The 17,509-nt window shown below is 40.1% G+C and overlaps 5 protein-coding genes across 5 annotated transcripts; 2 read left to right on the top strand and 3 right to left on the bottom strand.

Annotated features, from left to right (window-relative positions):
* Window positions 1–35: 35 nt before the first annotated feature.
* IL334_001033 (uncharacterized protein) lies at window positions 36–1,110 on the top strand (the record flags this gene model as incomplete). Its single annotated transcript, XM_062932793.1, has 3 exons — window positions 36–241; window positions 374–765; window positions 851–1,110. The coding sequence occupies 3 exons, from the start codon at window positions 36–38 to the stop codon at window positions 1,108–1,110; spliced, it is 858 nt and encodes a 285-aa protein (XP_062788844.1).
* A 495-nt stretch (window positions 1,111–1,605) lies between these two features.
* IL334_001032 (uncharacterized protein) lies at window positions 1,606–3,438 on the bottom strand (the record flags this gene model as incomplete). The annotated part of the gene is made up of 5 exons (XM_062932792.1): window positions 1,606–2,631; window positions 2,763–2,858; window positions 2,936–2,974; window positions 3,090–3,166; window positions 3,351–3,438. 5 exons carry the CDS (start codon window positions 3,436–3,438, stop codon window positions 1,606–1,608), a joined length of 1,326 nt encoding a protein of 441 aa, XP_062788843.1.
* A 1,277-nt stretch (window positions 3,439–4,715) lies between these two features.
* On the bottom strand, window positions 4,716–8,196 carry IL334_001031 (uncharacterized protein; the record flags this gene model as incomplete). Its single annotated transcript, XM_062932791.1, has 4 exons — window positions 4,716–7,018; window positions 7,095–7,804; window positions 7,872–7,981; window positions 8,173–8,196. The coding sequence occupies 4 exons, from the start codon at window positions 8,194–8,196 to the stop codon at window positions 4,716–4,718; spliced, it is 3,147 nt and encodes a 1,048-aa protein (XP_062788842.1).
* Window positions 8,197–9,805: 1,609 nt separating this feature from the next.
* Window positions 9,806–12,501, bottom strand: IL334_001030 (pantothenate kinase; the record flags this gene model as incomplete). Its single annotated transcript, XM_062932790.1, has 7 exons — window positions 9,806–9,929; window positions 10,373–10,466; window positions 10,532–10,593; window positions 10,698–10,929; window positions 11,135–12,206; window positions 12,261–12,326; window positions 12,400–12,501. 7 exons carry the CDS (start codon window positions 12,499–12,501, stop codon window positions 9,806–9,808), a joined length of 1,752 nt encoding a protein of 583 aa, XP_062788841.1.
* Window positions 12,502–13,944: 1,443 nt separating this feature from the next.
* IL334_001029 (uncharacterized protein) lies at window positions 13,945–17,138 on the top strand (the record flags this gene model as incomplete). The annotated part of the gene is made up of 7 exons (XM_062932789.1): window positions 13,945–14,016; window positions 14,143–14,470; window positions 14,533–14,879; window positions 15,035–15,440; window positions 15,511–15,797; window positions 15,889–16,354; window positions 16,441–17,138. 7 exons carry the CDS (start codon window positions 13,945–13,947, stop codon window positions 17,136–17,138), a joined length of 2,604 nt encoding a protein of 867 aa, XP_062788840.1.
* Window positions 17,139–17,509: the final 371 nt, after the last annotated feature.

Below are 17,509 nucleotides of genomic sequence, written 5' to 3'. Positions count from 1 at the left end.
TTAGTAGCGCCGTATCATCTACAGTATCAGTCAGAATGCTCACCCTAATCTCTTCACCGCCAATATCGATCTCGCCAGAAGAACATGCTCAATTAACTTCTTCGACACCAAGTTCGTTCGTTGATATTCCACCTGTGCTTCGATGGGTCGACGATGTTCAAGTTGTGTTGTCATCTACTCAAGGAGGCTGGGAAGGGTGGAATCAAGGTAAAGCGAATGGTAGATTATGGGTGACGGAAGAGTGAGTGATGGATGAATTCATTATTCGGTGTTTTGTGTCTGGTATTTTGGTATTCTGGGGGCAAATCCTTTGGGATTAGTCAGTTCATCCTTGAGCTGATGACATATGTATATATACGATTGTTTTTGATAGTTCAGTAGCTTTCATACCAGCAATCACATCAATACCAGGATTCAATCTTCCATTCCCTTCATTAATTTTACATGCTCTAACACCTTCCAATGGAGATGTACCCGCACACCTATATTGTCAAATCGACGAATCAGATTCTCTTTCCAATGCTATCACTTCTGCTGGTCCATCAAACCCAACACAAATACAAACGCAAGCGCACACGCAAATAATATCAGATACGAAAATGAATGGATCCAATGGTGAAGACCATCAGAATATCGATGTAGACAATGACGACCATGAAGAAGATGATGATGATGATGGAGAAGAGGGAGAAGAATATGATTATCAAGAGAATGATGAATATACTGAGATGAGAGAGATTAGGATATTCTTAAATGAGTCTAAACGTAAGTTCTCTGTTCCCTCACATTGTCAATCTGATCAATGAGTTAAATCCCCTTTCTCTCCCTTTTTTTTTCGCGGGAATTATAGTCGAACCATTATTCCAAGCATTGTCATCATGTTCAGCATTACACGATTCGCTCTTACCGAATGGAGAACCATCATCGTTCTTCGGATTTGGAGGCGATGATGATGCAGAAGGATACGACGATGGTCAAGGTCAAGATGGACAATGGGAAGATGCAGATGAAGATGATGAAGATGGAAATGGAAATGCAAATGGAGCTGGAAGGGTGAGATCTGATTTTCATAGTGGTGGTGGACCACAAGCCAGATTCAGACCGTATTAGAGAGGAATTTCAACGGAAAAGAGGGGAAGGCAAGGGTTAGAGCATGTCAGTCCATGAGCATATGAGTCACGTTGCTATTGGCTCTTGAGCAGGAAAAATCCTTCGGATACATACATCTCATCACTTAGATACAATGGCTGATTATGCATTCTTTCTTTCCTTCTGCTATTATCCACATTAGGTATCACACCTTGCTCAAAGTACCCATGCATCCTCGGACAAAGAAGTTAACGATGTAGTTGATCAAATGGAGAGATTCCTCGGAATGGTAGATTGGGGTAACGTTAAAAAACCTCAAGGATGGGATGATCAAGTAGAAGTAGAATCACAAGTACAGGCAGTGAAACACAAGTCCACAGAATGAGATATGAGATAAGCAAAAGCTATTGTCATTCATAATGCTACTAGAATGTGATTGTTTGCTTGTTGGATCCAAATTCGACGAATTTTCAACCACTCATGTATACCCAAAATATGCATTCGATCTATTTTAATCTATGAAATACCTTGTTGCGGTACAAATCTATCCTCTCTTCGTACGTTGTCAGCTTCTTTCAATAGGTTTCCTGTTTTTCTCCCTTGACTATTATCATTACTTTCTGGTACCGGCGACGATATCTTTTCGTCGTTTTCTCCTGATTTTTGAGAACTCTTATCGATCATACTCCTTATCCGATTCACGATATACTTGACACCGTTTATCGTGTATCTCGTTATGAAGATTATTGTCCAATATAATGATTTACTTGAACCCACTAATAACGGAAGTGGTTTCCATGATTTAGGATTTATCGTTAATGGTTCTAAAGATTGATCAAACTCTTTCCATCTCGAAGGTGTAAACCATCTCCAGGCATATATGATACCCTGTCCTCTTGTGAAAGTTACATCTGAAGTTGTTGTTGATAGATTATCACGGTCCTCGTTCTCTCGAAGGATGAATCTTGTATAATCTCCTTTGGTCTTTGATGAAGATAATCGTTCTTCCAGCCATCTTAATGGTCGAACATCTTTTGGTTGTGGAAGGGAAGTGGTATAGATTGATAAGACTGATGGTAAGTCTGTTGACGTGGTGGTTGGTTTTGGTTTTGGTAAATGAAGGGATAATCGGTGTGCTAGTAATGTATCCGTAAACAACCTATCTCCAATCACCAGTAATCGTAATTCATCGTTGTTATTTGTTGATTGTTCCTCTTGACCTGCTGTTGTTTCTGGTGATGTCGATGTCGATGTCGATGAATTATTCACTTTCACTCTATCACCTTTTCTCTGTTGATTGTTATTAGTATAATGACCTAGCAACGGACCTGAAACTTCATTTGACCATCTTGACCATAACATTTGCTCATCACTTTTTTCTTCTTCCAGAACTTTGTTTGATTCTTCTATGATTCTCTTACGAAGCGTTATTGGTTTCCCAAGTTTACCTTGAAAATAAGATATGATAGTTGAGGAACATCCTGGTTTGGCTTGTGAATGGATTAAAACAGGCGCGACAAGTGATAGAGATACTGCTTCGGCCTTGATAAATATTCAATCAAAGTCAGGATAGTATAAATCGACCAATATCCGGTATCTCCAAGTCTTTCTCTGTCCTAGTCCTGGTCCCAGCCTCTTATCCCAGTCCAAGCTAGACAAAGATGAAAACTTACAGCTATTCCACCTGGATCTTTCTTCGTTCCAGCCGAATTTGATACTATCAACACTTTTCCAGGATTGAACGTTTCCAATAAATCATTCCATGCCGTCTGTTTTTGATGGATGTGCAAAGGTTGGTCAGCGTCTATCAAACCCGCTGTTCCCTTGTATAAGTTCAGACACTCACTTGATAAGGTGGGTATATATCATCTTTACTCGGTAATGTCTATAGAATTAGGGAATTCGATGAAAACATCATCAGTATTGAGGGTCAATTTCATTACCTCATGTTTGAACAATTGCGGTGAACATTCAATATTTCTCGCGGTGATGAAACTCACCAGACAATTGTCTTTATCTATGACAACAGCATTATAACCTTCTTTCCTCAACTTGACGAAATCGACATTCGCTATACCTTGATTATTATATCAGATCGAGTGAGTGAGTGAGTGAGTGAGTGAGTGAGTGAGTGAGTGAGATGGTGGATTATTGAGATCATGATAATCAGCTTTAATAATCTCGTACTCGATGTAAATTCATAATATTTTAGATAGTAATATTTCCTGGATTTCGCAAGTGGAAGGAAGTTTTGTACTCACTGGGTACTCTCAAGTGGGGTCTTAATAATTTGGGTCTTATTATACCTGAAAAGTATATCAATATATTGGGTATATTGACAGGTGCCATTTTGGTATTTTCACACAAATTCTCAATTGATCTATAATCTATATCGTCTTCATTGATATAGTTGATTCTTGATTATACTCGAGTATAAATTCTCTTGTTGTTCGTCTTGACTATTATGACGTGAGCCCGCTTTTCCGAAACGTGAGGTTGAATTTTGATTTTGAAGTGGATGTGACGAAATTTCCCGTTTTCTGTCTTCACTGGATCGTGGACGAGCAGTACGATCGCTATCGCTTTGCTGTTTCCTCGTTCTACGATGTGCTGAATATGTTGTTTTTTCGGAAAGGGGAAGATCGAATTAATATCTTAATATCGACCGAAGATGAGGACATGAATAACAAAAACGACATCTCGTTTTCCGTCGGATCAAATCAAAATATATTCTTACTCAGTGGACGGGGGGAATGTCACCATAATCATATGTCAGAAATCAGGAATCAAGAAGAAAGTGGAATAAGATGTCTCTAGAAAGAGCTAGGATACGTCGCGATGATACAGCTCCCAGATCCTAGACCAAGTGCCAAAAGGTATTGTAATATCCCATACGCATATCTGGACAGGCCATATGACAATTATGATACGGTTTGATCATGCTCAGCTATGAATGACTGTGATTGATTGATCTTACTGCCAAAGTAACGTAATTTCAGAATCATCGATGCTGCTCCCGGACAGTATATGTTGAATCCTTTATACTCGATACATAAGATTGGTTCTTTCTGACTGTACTCTTTTGTTGTATCACTACTACTACATTTCAGACTTATGTTTTCTTCCTTTCGATATTCCTTTTTCCTCAAAAAGATATATGGATTGAAATCCTACTTATAGATATAGATATATTGGAGTCTATCTCTCTTTTATTTCCAATCCTTGATCCGTTTTCTTATTTTATCTTGGTATCTCTTTGTTCTATTCCATCACCTTCACAAACACATAATTCACTACAATAGGAAGAAGGAAGGGTTTAGACTATGACTAGGTATCTCCTGAAGGACAGAATATCTCCAGAGCGGGATATTTGGTTTTGGTTTTACCACCATTTTTTACTACTATTTGATACAGATTGAATTTCTTTGAGAACACTCTGACGGGACTGGAAACAGGGAGAAGGGTAGAAAGAAAACGCATAAGATACACCGGGCCAAACTGGGTTGGAACTAAAAATTGAGAATGAGATCAAAGAGAAGATTTAAAGATGTCAAGATGTGAAGATGTAAGCGCCCGCATTGTTTGTAAATTCCGTAGGATCAATTTAAAACATCCCATGAACCTCCTTATCCCCTTCGGACATCTACAGGAGGCTGGGTATGTAGCTGATTCTGAGGATTCAAACTCCAATTAGGATAAAACATTGAATTCGCTTGACTTTGATTTTGACTTTGACTTTGAAGTTGAGGTTGAGGTTGAGGTTGTTGTGTTTGTTTGTGAGAATAAGGCTGAGAGGGTATTATATTGATATCTGTCGAAGAATCATCTTCATCATATAAAGCAAAAGTAGCTTTCTTCTCATTATCGCCCATTAAAGTTTGACTTGCTAATCTTTTATTTCCAGGTCTGGCCATATGAGGTGGAACTCCACTTAATTTACTTTTCGAAATCGAAGGAGCGGGTGCAGGAGGTATCGTCGAATAATGATTCTGATTGTAAGCGGAAGTAAGCGAAGTCGAAGCTGGAGATTGATTATCATATAAAGCTTGTGGAACACCGAATGAAGGTATCCTTTCAGGTGCAAGAGTTTGCTCTAATGCAGATGACCTCTGAACTACACTTGGCAACGGTCTCATCCTCTGGTTCGTATCCCTATTCGCATTTGCATTTACGTTTTCATTGGATTGCGCCTGCGGATGGATATTCATGGAAGGAGGAGCCATTGAATTTATTGCATTCTGATAACCGCCCGCGAATTGCTGAGAATTTGACTTGTTTCCACCAATCTTATAAGGTTGACCTTGTAATGAGAAAGATGACTGTCTTTGTTGTATCTCCTTATTCCATTTCCTCATATCACCACTGTCGTTTGCACTTGAATGACCTCCAGCGGCAGGTTGTTGGTTCGGAATATAAGAATTTTGAGGATCGGTAGGTTTCGGTGTTATTCCATTGAGGAAAGTGTTGAAGAACGTGGGGCCATTGATGATTGGAGATTGCAAGTCTGGCATGGAATTGGATTTACTCAATGAACGTTTACCTAATCCTGGTCTGGGAGTGATTAGAGGACCGTTGGGAATACCACTATTGGTGTTTAATTCCAGATCGTTATGTTTCTCGCCAAGTGGAGTAAGTCCAGCCATGGGTTCAGTCATGAATAGTCGCCAAAGATCTTTAACGTCTGACAAGCTTGGCATAGGTTGAGATTCCAAGTCGGGTTCTTCGGTCACTCCTGTCAAAGTTGGGAAAGTAGGCCTTCGAGATGATCCTTGTTGACTGGCTGAATTAAGATCAACACCGATGTTGTGGGTGTTTGCAAATGGCTCAGGAAGAGGGATGATGGACTGTTCAGTACTTCCTGATGGATCTTGTATTGACATTTGCGCTAACGCACTCGCCCATTGTCCAGCGCTTGATCGTCTTCTTTGATGCTGTTGTAATGGGTTGAATTGAGCGTCGTTAAGCTCTAAGAAAGCTGAATTGGTAGATGAACTCAGTGCAGAAGCGTTATCTTCGTCAGAGGTCATATCTCGACGACTCTGCCAAGATTGTTCCATGCCAGTCGCTGTTGCTGTTGACGCTGGCCATTGCATGTTATATCCACCAACAAACGGAGAGTCGTTAAACAAGGTTTGCGGTTGAGTAGGTGAGATATGCAGAGGGGACGAATCGGCGGGTACGACGAATGTTGGATCACTATCATATGTTCGAAGGGTAGGTGCTGTATTGGAAGTCTTATACGATTTGGACTGGTCTTGCCATTCTTGTCCAGGTAAAACATGATCTGTCGTTCCAGTATAGCTGCTTCTTCTCTCAAAAGGCTCGTCAATATCTGGCGGACTGATAGTGTTGTTAGTCAAAGATGGAGTCGGCGCAAAGCCTTGTTGAGGTGAATCGTTCTGAGCTTGCCCTTGACCTTGCGTTTGAGCAGAGGTATGATAGGACGGCATTGATTGTAGAGAGGTATTGATGGCGGCGGGAGATTGTTGGATTTGACCAGTGATGCTACCTGGCGCTGTTCCAGCAGGAACATGGGAATATGGTCCTTGTCCCAAATCACTCTGTATAGGTTGCCAGGAGTTTGTGGATAGATGAGGCTGTGCTCCGGGAATGTGAGAATAACTACCCCATTGTCGTAAAGGAACGTTCGCGGAAGGCACTGATACGTGGGCCGGGTAAGAAGACACAGAGTTGTGTCTTGGAGCCTGATAAGTCAAAGGCTGAGTAGGTGCGATAGGACTACTGTTCGAATGGGGAGAAGAGAATTGAGACTGAGGCGAAGTCGAGATAGGATTACTGGTTTGTGGACTGACACCTGTAGTCATCTTTGGCGAAGCAGTACTTTGACTTGGAACAAGCGGATACCCGATAGTCCGAGATCTTTGAGGCTTGTTGTATGAGCACTTGATATTACGATGTGCGCATCGTACTATATAATCACAAAAACGATTAGTATGCTGTGATGAGATCATTTGATATACTTATAAGCAACCCGATGGACTCACGGCAAGGATCGGCAAAGTCACACCGAACTTTCGAATGATTACATTGATCACAAGCTCTCTTCTTGAAACCCCATTCATACAATACTCCGTTATTATTGTTTACTGGGACTTGACCTATTGAAGAGTAACCTTGTTCTGAGCCAGTCATTCTCATTGGAGCGGCAGTAAAAGGAGTGTCGAACATTGGGACATTAACGTTCATATTTGTGTAAGATGGATTGCCCAGAATAGCATTTGGGTTACCTGTTCCTGTTGTTGTTGTTGCTGCTGCTGATGGATTGACAAAAGTTTGACTATAAGGTGAAGAAGAGAAATTTGTCATTCCTGCTGTAGTTGCATAAGCTTGAGAAGGGTTGTTGCTCCAAGTTTGAGCCTGAGGTTGCGTTTGATATGAGTTCTGATCCGTTATCGTAGCGGCTGATCCACCCAATAATGGATGATGTGGATACATCCTTTGAGCTTGAAGTTGAGGTTGTTGATTGAAACTTGCACTTCTAGGTTTTTCTCTCTGTTGACTACCAATCGGTTGCTGTGCTTGCCCTTGTGGTGTAGATTGTTCACCATTGTTATCATTCTCATTGACAGTCTGTTTACTTGTTGCGGACGCAGGGAATGATTTCCGTCTACCTTTCTTCGTAGTCTTCTTATCCTGTGGTGCATTCTCATCTGGAGGTTTATGAGCTTTGTTGACATGGCGAGATAGTAAATCACTATCGTCCAAGGTTACATGAGCACGGGTAAATGATACTGTTATATGGTAACAGAGAGGTAACTCACCTTCGGGCAAAACGTAATGGACATTCTTTGCATTCGTACGGTCTATCACCTGTATGTGCTCTCAAATGTCTGCCGACATGTTGAGGTCTGGTGAAAGTTGCCGAACATAGCTAGAATTTCACCTCGTCAGTATATCACGTACATCTCCTTTCATATTGAGCCATGAGATGCTTCGATGGAAGAGAAACTTTCAGGGTGAATGGAGATTCTCAATGTGAGATGATGAAGAAGTAAAACCCATGAAATGATTTTGTCTAAGAGAAATAGAGAAATAGGGGGAAGAAGGAGAATGATTACTTACCGGACACTTGTGATCACCCCCCATGGTAAGCCTATAGGTTTTTCCGGTATCACCTTGACTTTGGTTTTGACTGATGGCTGACTATACGTCTAGTTCAAGGTATCGCGATATTGACACACAATAAGCTGGAACGTCGAAAGCGCTTGTAGGATTCAATAGATATTCTCTTTCCTGTCTTGACCAACACTTGTCACTAATGATTATTCTCAGGTGATTAATAAGATCATAGAAATAGATGTATTATACTGATATTTTGAATATACTGTCAGATGAATCCTTCTTATACTTGTGTAGAATATCGATGATGATAAACGAAAGGATGGATATTATTCTATATTGAGATGCACCGGAGATCCTTTCTTCCACCTTGGAATCTTGGATGACAGAAAGGCTAATTTACAATAACGATGACATTGATTCTTGATTCGTCGAGGGGAGATTACAAGTGGTGCAGAGTCGACCGGTGTACGGAATACTGAGTAGAATTATAAGATGATACGATTGTGGGAATCCGATAGCAGCAGCAGCAGCAGCAGCAGGCAGCGGTGGTAGTGGTCGGTTGATGGCATGTACGTACGCACAATAACGTATCGCAATAAATATGATATGTATGGTGGTGTTGATCGTTTGGTTTGGCAGTGAAAAGGTACAGTTGAGTAGTAGAAGTATCAAATGATCCCGTTACCATACAAAACCCCATCTGACGTCATGCCATTAGTAGATCATTTTTCACCTTGAAGCTCGGTTTATTTTCATTCGGAACATTATTATTTTATATTTTATATTTTACATTGTTTTTTCCCCCTCTCTTTTCGCCCCTTTTGCATCACACAAAGTCTCAGAAGAAGAATGGTTTTAGCGTCCCAGTTGTTTTGTTTTGTATACCATTCATCTCATTCTTCACACAATCCATAGAAAGAAAAAAGAGAACAATAAAGGACATGTATCGCTTTCCTCTTTTCCCATATACATTCATCTCATCTTTGGAACTCTTCTGGACCATGCAAGGGGAATAAAATAATATGAAACAAATAATATCCCATCTCTTTCTTTACCCTTTTCCCCTCCCCTTCGTTCTTCTTTGTCCGCTCATTACCTTCTCCTTTTCCTTCCCGCCTCGCCTCACCTTGCCTGGCCTCGGTCTCAGTCTCGTGTCAGTGTACATGTGGTGGATAGATGGATATGACACAAGCAAGATGATATAATCTTATCCTACGAAATTCCTTTGCCCACGATATGTGAGATTCTCATAATCCGGCACCCGTCAGTAAGCCGACACATGTCGATGAAAGAAAAATAGAATAGAAAAAATCAATTTAGAGTTTATCCTTTTTCCTTTGGGAAAAATTTCCGTTTTGGTATTTTCTCATTGTTTTCCTCAAGGACCGAGAGATAGATAACTTTCTTTCTCTCTTACTTTGCAGCTAATTCATGTAAATCCCCTGGAAATTAATTTAAAAAATCTACCTCTACCACTATTTTCCTTTTAACGGGCTTAACGAACGACTGGGAATTTAGACGGTATGCCCCTGGTGCGCTGACGAGGGCTTCTTTATAGATAGGTTATGATGATGCGAATCTCATCACTATGACTATGCTAGATTTTTACATAAAAGATATCAACGATATATGACTAATCGCTTGAATGATCTTCTTTCCCATTCCCATTCCCATTCCCATTCCCATTTTCATTTTCATGATCGATATCTTGATTTTGTTCGGGTTCGACGTTCTTTATCCACGCTCCTATTGCACCTCTGCATTGCATGAACACAACCAAAAACATCTGTCATCAGTCATGTGAATACACAGACAAGTAAACATGATCAGAACCGAGGCGGGGAAGTTTATCGGAAGCAGATTAAAGGGAAAAACCGAGGAATTCTATTTTAATTTGTTCCTGTTCCTTCTTATCCTGTCCGCCTTTTTCTGTGATATTAAAAAATGATCGAAACATCGTGGGAAACAGTGGGAATCAGATTAAAGTCCAGACATCATTTTGATAAATCAAACAATCATGTATGTCGGAAAGATAGATTGTATAATGCTGATGACAGATTGCGCAAGGTTACAAGATCTGCCTCGCTACTGGAATCAAAGATGACGAGAGGACATAGGGTTGACGAAAAAGCCACATGAAAAATGAAAAGACCCAAGGAGGTCAAGCGGCAAAGGACGGTACATAGGGAATAGCACTTACAAAAAGCCTTCATGTCGAAGGAAACATGCTCGCATAGTACCTTTACTCCAGAATCTGATGGCATATGATAACGTTGATATGGTAGCCGCATGACCTGCTCCGCCACGAACACGTCCGTCAGTCCATCAGTAGACTTTCGGAGAAGAAGCCTTGACTTACCGCGAATGAAACATCCTCCGAAAAACACCTTATCAAGTCCGTATTTCGCTGCATTCATATATCTAAGCGTGATACGCAGACATAATCAGTGTCGTCCTGCCTCCACATTGGGGTACAAGAGAGTTGCTTTCGATGTGGATACGTGTGGAGAAGAGTAAATACTCACGCAACATGACCAATATTGTTACTGATAGCATATAATAAACTTTTCGCTATATCCTCTTGTTTGAATGATTTCTTTCGCTGTTCAGGATTAGATCCTTTTCTGAATACTTTGCCAAACGATGAAGCTATTGTAGAGGACTTCAATCCGATCTTAGAATAGTCCGATCCATATATATCTCCTACAAGCATGTCTACAGCTGAGTTGTCTCCTTGTTCCGACAGAAGTAGCATTTCTGAAATTCGAGAAAATATGCAGGAGAGTGATACAGAGTCAGATTAGGTGATGGCAGAGGTGATGCGAGTCGGATCATAGGCAATAGAATGAGATGCAAGGTGATGTAAACCAAAAAGTGAAAGAAGAGTGAATACGAAGAATTTCGAACGGAAGGATCAGCAGTTGTCACGGCATTTTGAAGATGGAGAAAGACGTTGACTCACCATCGAAGTTTTCAGCATCAGTCAAAAGACTCAATAGACCCCAGAGGGTTCCTCCTCCAAGAGAAGTACCACTGACTCTTTCGAATGAACCATCCTCGTCCACTTTAACGATACTGACTCCACTACCTATATTGACTATCAGACAAGGGAAGTGAGGCACCGGATCTGTTCCTTCCAATGTATCCGCGAATGTGACTTGGTAGGCTGGTGGTGTTGGACTTGGTCTAGGTAATTCTGATGGTGGTATGGTCAATTTCACTGGATGTGGTGGAGGTGCTGATGTTGAATTCGAATTTGCAGTTGAAGGTGAAGTTGAATCATGGTGCGTATGTGATACTTTATACACTAATTCTTCAGAGAACCAAAAGACTTCTTCTGGTACTCTAGTTACGAAACCTAAACCTAAGATCAAACATTCCATTTCTTCTTCTCTAGTAACTTGAACACCTAATTCATCTTTTAATCTATCATAAAATAAATGTGATCCACCACCTGTTGCCATAACTTTGACATTTCTTTTCATTTTTTCCAATGAAACTCTATTTGCTGAAGCAGAAGAAGTGATCAAATCTTGTAAGAATTTAATCAAATCATCTATATTTTCAGTTTCGAACCTTGCGAAATTTAGTAAACCTCCAGGTAAAGGTGGTGGTAAAGATGAACGACGTAATTTTGGATGTGTACTAAAACTATTTCTTGATGCTTTTCTATCATGAATTGATTTTGATTTTGAGTTTGATGATGAATTGGTGAACTGTTGATGAGAATTATTTGACTGAAAATCTTCTGATAGTACTCCTGGAGTTAAAGCTCCGTTTAAAGTTGGTCGCTTTGACGGTGGTGGAGAATGGTCAAAAGGTGCATGAGAATGTGAGTTGAGTGAAGTCGAATCATCATGATCTATGTGATATCTGGAAGAGGAAGCTCCGTTGGATGTGGATAGGAGTGATGGCGCCGAAACGGATTCTGCGGGCGGTAGGAAAGGTGAAGAATGGCCTGATTGTGGTGGTGTGGTTGATATAGGAAGGTTGGATCTTGTGAAGTAAACCACCTTAGCTAAAGATCCTCCAATCTATATATCTGTATCAGCTGATTCCCACTATCACCAATGAATGACACAGCTTACATCTATAGCGATATGAGATACAGGCTCGATGTAATGAGGTAGATAGATACCTCGGGAATCTCGAGTCTACATATTTCAATGATGAGTTCAGCATGAATACTTGACATTAAGCGCACAGGAATGAAAAGTAAAATCTCACAGCTGGCGATTCCTCTTGGACTATCTGAGCCCCTGTGGTATCCACAGCTATCCTCCTAGCTTGAGGAATGGAGATATCAGGCATAGGAGACGAAGTTGGCATCGTCGCTTATATTTTGCCAGTTCGCATTCACGTTCAAAGTAAAATACAGATTGAAAGGAGTATAGCCGGTTTGTCCCGAGGGGTGAAAGAAGAAACGAGGCAGGTCGAAGGAGCCAAGAGCTACGTGACTGTCCTTCGAATCGTGTTCGTTAGTCGAAGACGGGGAGTACGCCGTAAAGAAGTAGTCGAAGTGGGTTTCGTGGATGACTAAGTGGAGCAAAGCGATTGGTCGATTCCAGCGAGATATCTTACGAAATGCTTTGAGGAAACGGACACCTCCTCTTGGTCAATGGAAAGGAAGCTGTTCCTAAGAGCGATGCTCAAGAAGGTGAAGTCTGATGAGTCAGCGAGAAGATCAACCGATGCTTTAGAATGGGTGTTATCGTATGATGATTCAGACTTTTTAAAGTGCTTTAATGCAACTAAATCAAGCAGATTATTCATATTTCGTTCTTTGGGGCCAAATAACTCGAATTAACCGATAAACGGGATAAAACGATTTAAGCGTTAATGGATAGCACGTGACTTGCGTGCTTGTTTTGATATTTTGATAAGTTTACTTCCGCGGTGAGTCATGATGACGTGTAAACTTCATACAGTCTGTGATACTTTATCATTTTGACCAAATTATGAACTGTAGATGATTTCCCCCCCCCATATATAAACCAAGATTTCTCTCTCTTTCTCTTCCTCGTTCGTATTCCTGTTTCCCTCACACAATAATCCACCGCAACAAGTGACTGAACACGACATTCTGATGATCACGCACTGCATCACCACGCACTGCAGTCGCATCACAATGTCCAACTCTTACTGCTACTTAGATATATAAAGTGTCTATCTATCATTTGTCTCCTTTCATTCACTTTCACTTGGCCCCAACGGGAATAAATCATTCTTTCGGTAAGTCACAACATCATTTAGTCTATCGTCCTTCTAATCACGATCTTCCCTCGTCTTCTCCCCTGTTTCACGGCTATGATGACCATTATTTGTCGCCCCAGTCCTACTGGCCTCTATCCCATGCGTGGGGGACGCCTTGCGGATTGACTATCTTCGCATACAGCCATTTGCGTGCTGAGCCATCAAATCTTCCCTTCCCTTTTCACATCCACATCTTGTCATACCTTCTCTCCACGTTCGAACCTGAAAGGAACTTCATTCCTCTCTTTTGTTGATGTCATGACGAAATCTGATACTGACTTCGTTCACTCCGCCTTCGTATGACAGTGGAACGAATTTGGAACTTCGGTAGCATGGTTATCCAGTAGAGCAGATTTGCAAAAACAGAAACACTTTTGAATATTGTATAGTGAGTTGAATATCCCATATATAAACTACGTCCTTCCATAGTTTTAAATTTATGCATTCTCTTTTTCCCCTTCTTTCATTGTCTATCCACCTGCAACTTTTCACCATACCCGTTCATTACACGTATCCATCATGTCATCACCTTCCAGCCCAACGATTAATTACTTTTCCATGCTAAGACTGACCCAAAAGGGATTGAAGTCAGTATGTATTATTGCATTGATGAGGGCCCATTTATCCGATCCATTTTTAGCTTGATTGAGCTGCTCCTACTAGATTAATCCGTCAAGCGCAATTGTGCTGATAATTTTATGATTGATATAAATCTAGCCAACAAAGATTCGATCGGCACCTGTATCACCGATACATTCTGAACCTGTATCACCTATAAGTGACGAAGCCGATACCTATTTCCCTTCGGTTCCTGCTCCATCGCCACAGTGTCGCATCAGACGTAGATTCACTGTACCTTCTTCTTGGTCAAATTTCTCTTCGTCTTCGCCATACAGGATGGACTCTACTGCCGTAGATGGTCTAGTGCCAACCGCCTTGGTACACGGTGTACCTATGTTGAAGATTTCCAGTAGGAAAATGAAACAAGTCATCATACGTATTCGAAATGGTGGAATATCATGGTCGAGTAAGAAAGACAATACTGGTGAGACGATTTCCAACACAAAGTCACATTTCAGATGCTAACTGTATAATCCTCTATTTTAGTGTTAATTAGCGAAGTTCGAGATCTACGATTAGGACAGCCACCCTCTGACACATATAACAGTTCAAGGTGGATAACGATTGTTTACGTTCGTGGAACTCAATGGAAAGTTTTACACATGGTTGCTTTAACCGATGAAATTTATGGATTATGGGTACAAACTTTGAAATCATTAGTATCAATATCTACAGATAGACATATAACGGATATCACCCCTGCAGATCCTGATTTGATTTGGATAAGACAGTTGTGGCCTATAGGTTCCAAAGTGATTGATTCAGTTCAAGTTGAAGCTTTATGTAATCAAATTGGTTTACAAATCCCTGATATAGTTAAGAAATCTTATATCGTAAGCGAAAATTTATTTTCAACCTTAACCTTAAAACTATCTTTTATGCATATCGTCTTCGAACAAAAGTCTCATCATGCACCCGTATCCACTTTATCACTCCATTACTTTATAATAATAGTGATACTGATGAAAATATGGGTTATCACTGATAGGGTTCAATTGACATTGCGACTTTTCATCAATTGATCAAAGATTGTCAAACCAGACCTGAGATTGCAAAGATTTATAATGAATTGACCGAGGAAGGTTCATTAGATCGCGATAAAGTTGATCGATTCTTGAAGGAAACTCAAAACTTGTCGAACCCAGAAGGGATTTTTGAGAAATTCAGATCCAAGACCCAATCTGATCAAGATATCTGGTCACTAGCATCTTTGACTGAATTTCTTTGCTCGCCGGATAATGCAACTACTGTTCAACAAGATATGACTCACCCCATCCAACATTACTATATATCAAGTTCACATAATACTTATTTGGTGGGCGAACAATGGAGAGGTGAAAGTACAGTTGAAGGTTATATAAGAGTCCTGCTCGCTGGATGTCGATGTGTTGAGAGTGAGTATAAATTCCCAGATGACTAGAGAAAGCTCGGGGAAACATTTTGCTGATTCGTATTCATTCATAGTGGACGTTCAATCTGGTGATAATGAACCAGTTGTGTATCATCGTAAAACACTTACTTCAAGTGTATCAGTCAGGGATATCTGCCGAGCTATAAATCAATATGCTTTCGTCGCGTCTCCTTACCCCGTAATCATTTCTGCTGAGATCCACTGTTCATTGGAACAACAACATCGACTCGCGAACATTTTAACTGAAGTTTTCGGAGATAAATTAGTGACTGCTCCGATCTCGGGAGAATACAACGATCTACCTAGTCCTGAACAGCTCAAGAACCGCATATTATTCAAGGTGAGTAATCTGTTGAGAAGTTTTATTCAGCAAATAAGATAATTTCAAATTTAAACTGATGATTCAATGTGATGTAACCTGCTGGTGATAGGCGAAACCACCTAAACCTGAAGCGAGATCGCCTAGATTATCAGCAACTTTTTCTTCACCTGATTCAGCTACATCATCCACTGACACCGATTCTGGATTTGCCAGATTGACAAGAAGGTTGTCAATCTCAAGTAACAATAGTAACCATAACGGTAAAAATGAAAAACCAGATACGTTTTCTAATCAATTATTAGATCTATTGGTCTATACAACCGGAGTGAAATATAAAGGATTTTCAAAATTGATTGAATATGAAATGAATGAACAATTCAGTGTATCTGATAGGACTGCAATCAAGATCGCGAAAGATAATGGAGGTGAAAATAAAAATGATTGGATCAAACATAATTTTAATCATATATCAAGAGTTTATCCTAGAGGTACTAAATTGACTTCATCCAATTATGATCCTACGATCGCATGGAGTGCAGGTTGCCAGTTAGTTGCATTAAACTGGCAAACATTAGGTAAGATGATATTTCTCACCTGCCACTCTGTCTGTGCAATTGTTAATGTTGTTTCCCCCTTTCTCCCTTTCTCCCTTATGAAATAGATGAAGGCACCTTGCTGAATCATGGAATGTTCCATTCATCAAATGGATATATATTGAAACCAATCGCATTAAGACAAAAAGTCATAGAAATATCTACTAGATATCGAATAACCATCCAAATCATCTCAGGTCAAAGAATGCCTTTATCACCTGATTTATACGTTGAAGTGACTTTGAAACCAAGTTCGAATCGTTCTTCATGGTCATCGACATCCGCTTCTTCTGGATCTTCTAGAATTCCTGGATCATCATCATCATCATCGACACCATCATCAGCATCATCACCTTCCACACCAGTATCACCTTTGACTTCTTATTCAAACTCCAACTCGAGTCATAGTAACAATTCAACGCCATCAAGTCCAACATTTCGTAAAACTAAAACATCAAGAGGAATAACATTGAATCCAAATTGGGATGAAACGTTTAAATTTGATATCAAAGTATTACCTTCGAATTTAATGATAAATTTCATCCATATGGAAATCAAAACTGCATCATCATCCTCATCATCCTCATCATCAAATGGGAATGGGAACGGCAACGGCAACGGCTCATTGTTAGCGCAATATATCAAACCTATCTCATTATGTCCAAAAGGTTTTCACCATTTGCCTTTATATGATCCCATGATGAGCAAATATGTTTTCGCCACTTTATTCACCAAGATTGATGTTGAAGAAATTTTGGGTAATTGAGTGGCTCGTCGTTTGTTCTTGTCGTCGTCGTCGTCGTCGTCGTCGTTGTCCGATGTTGTTTATTTTTGGTTGATTTTTAAAGCAATTTCTGTGTACTTCTTGTTCTAATTTATTCTTCTGGATCCAGTTTCTTTTTCGACGGTATTTGTAATATATAGTGTTATCCGTTTTTTCTAGTTACTTCCGATCCTAACGATTATTTGACGACATATGTTCATGTGGATATGTATGACTTTTCTTTTGATGAATCAATATGCATTACACAGATAAAAGTAAAAGGGCGTACGATACTGTATCTATTTGTGTAGATATTACAAATCGCTTTTTACAGAAGAACCCTTCAAGTTTTCCACTTTTTTTGCATATATATA

The sequence above is a fragment of the Kwoniella shivajii genome, chromosome 1 (genome assembly GCF_035658355.1).
Source record: "Kwoniella shivajii chromosome 1, complete sequence".
NCBI lineage: Eukaryota > Fungi > Basidiomycota > Tremellomycetes > Tremellales > Cryptococcaceae > Kwoniella > Kwoniella shivajii.
Note: the sequence above shows the minus strand (reverse complement) of the source record. Positions and strands in the feature narration are given on the sequence as shown.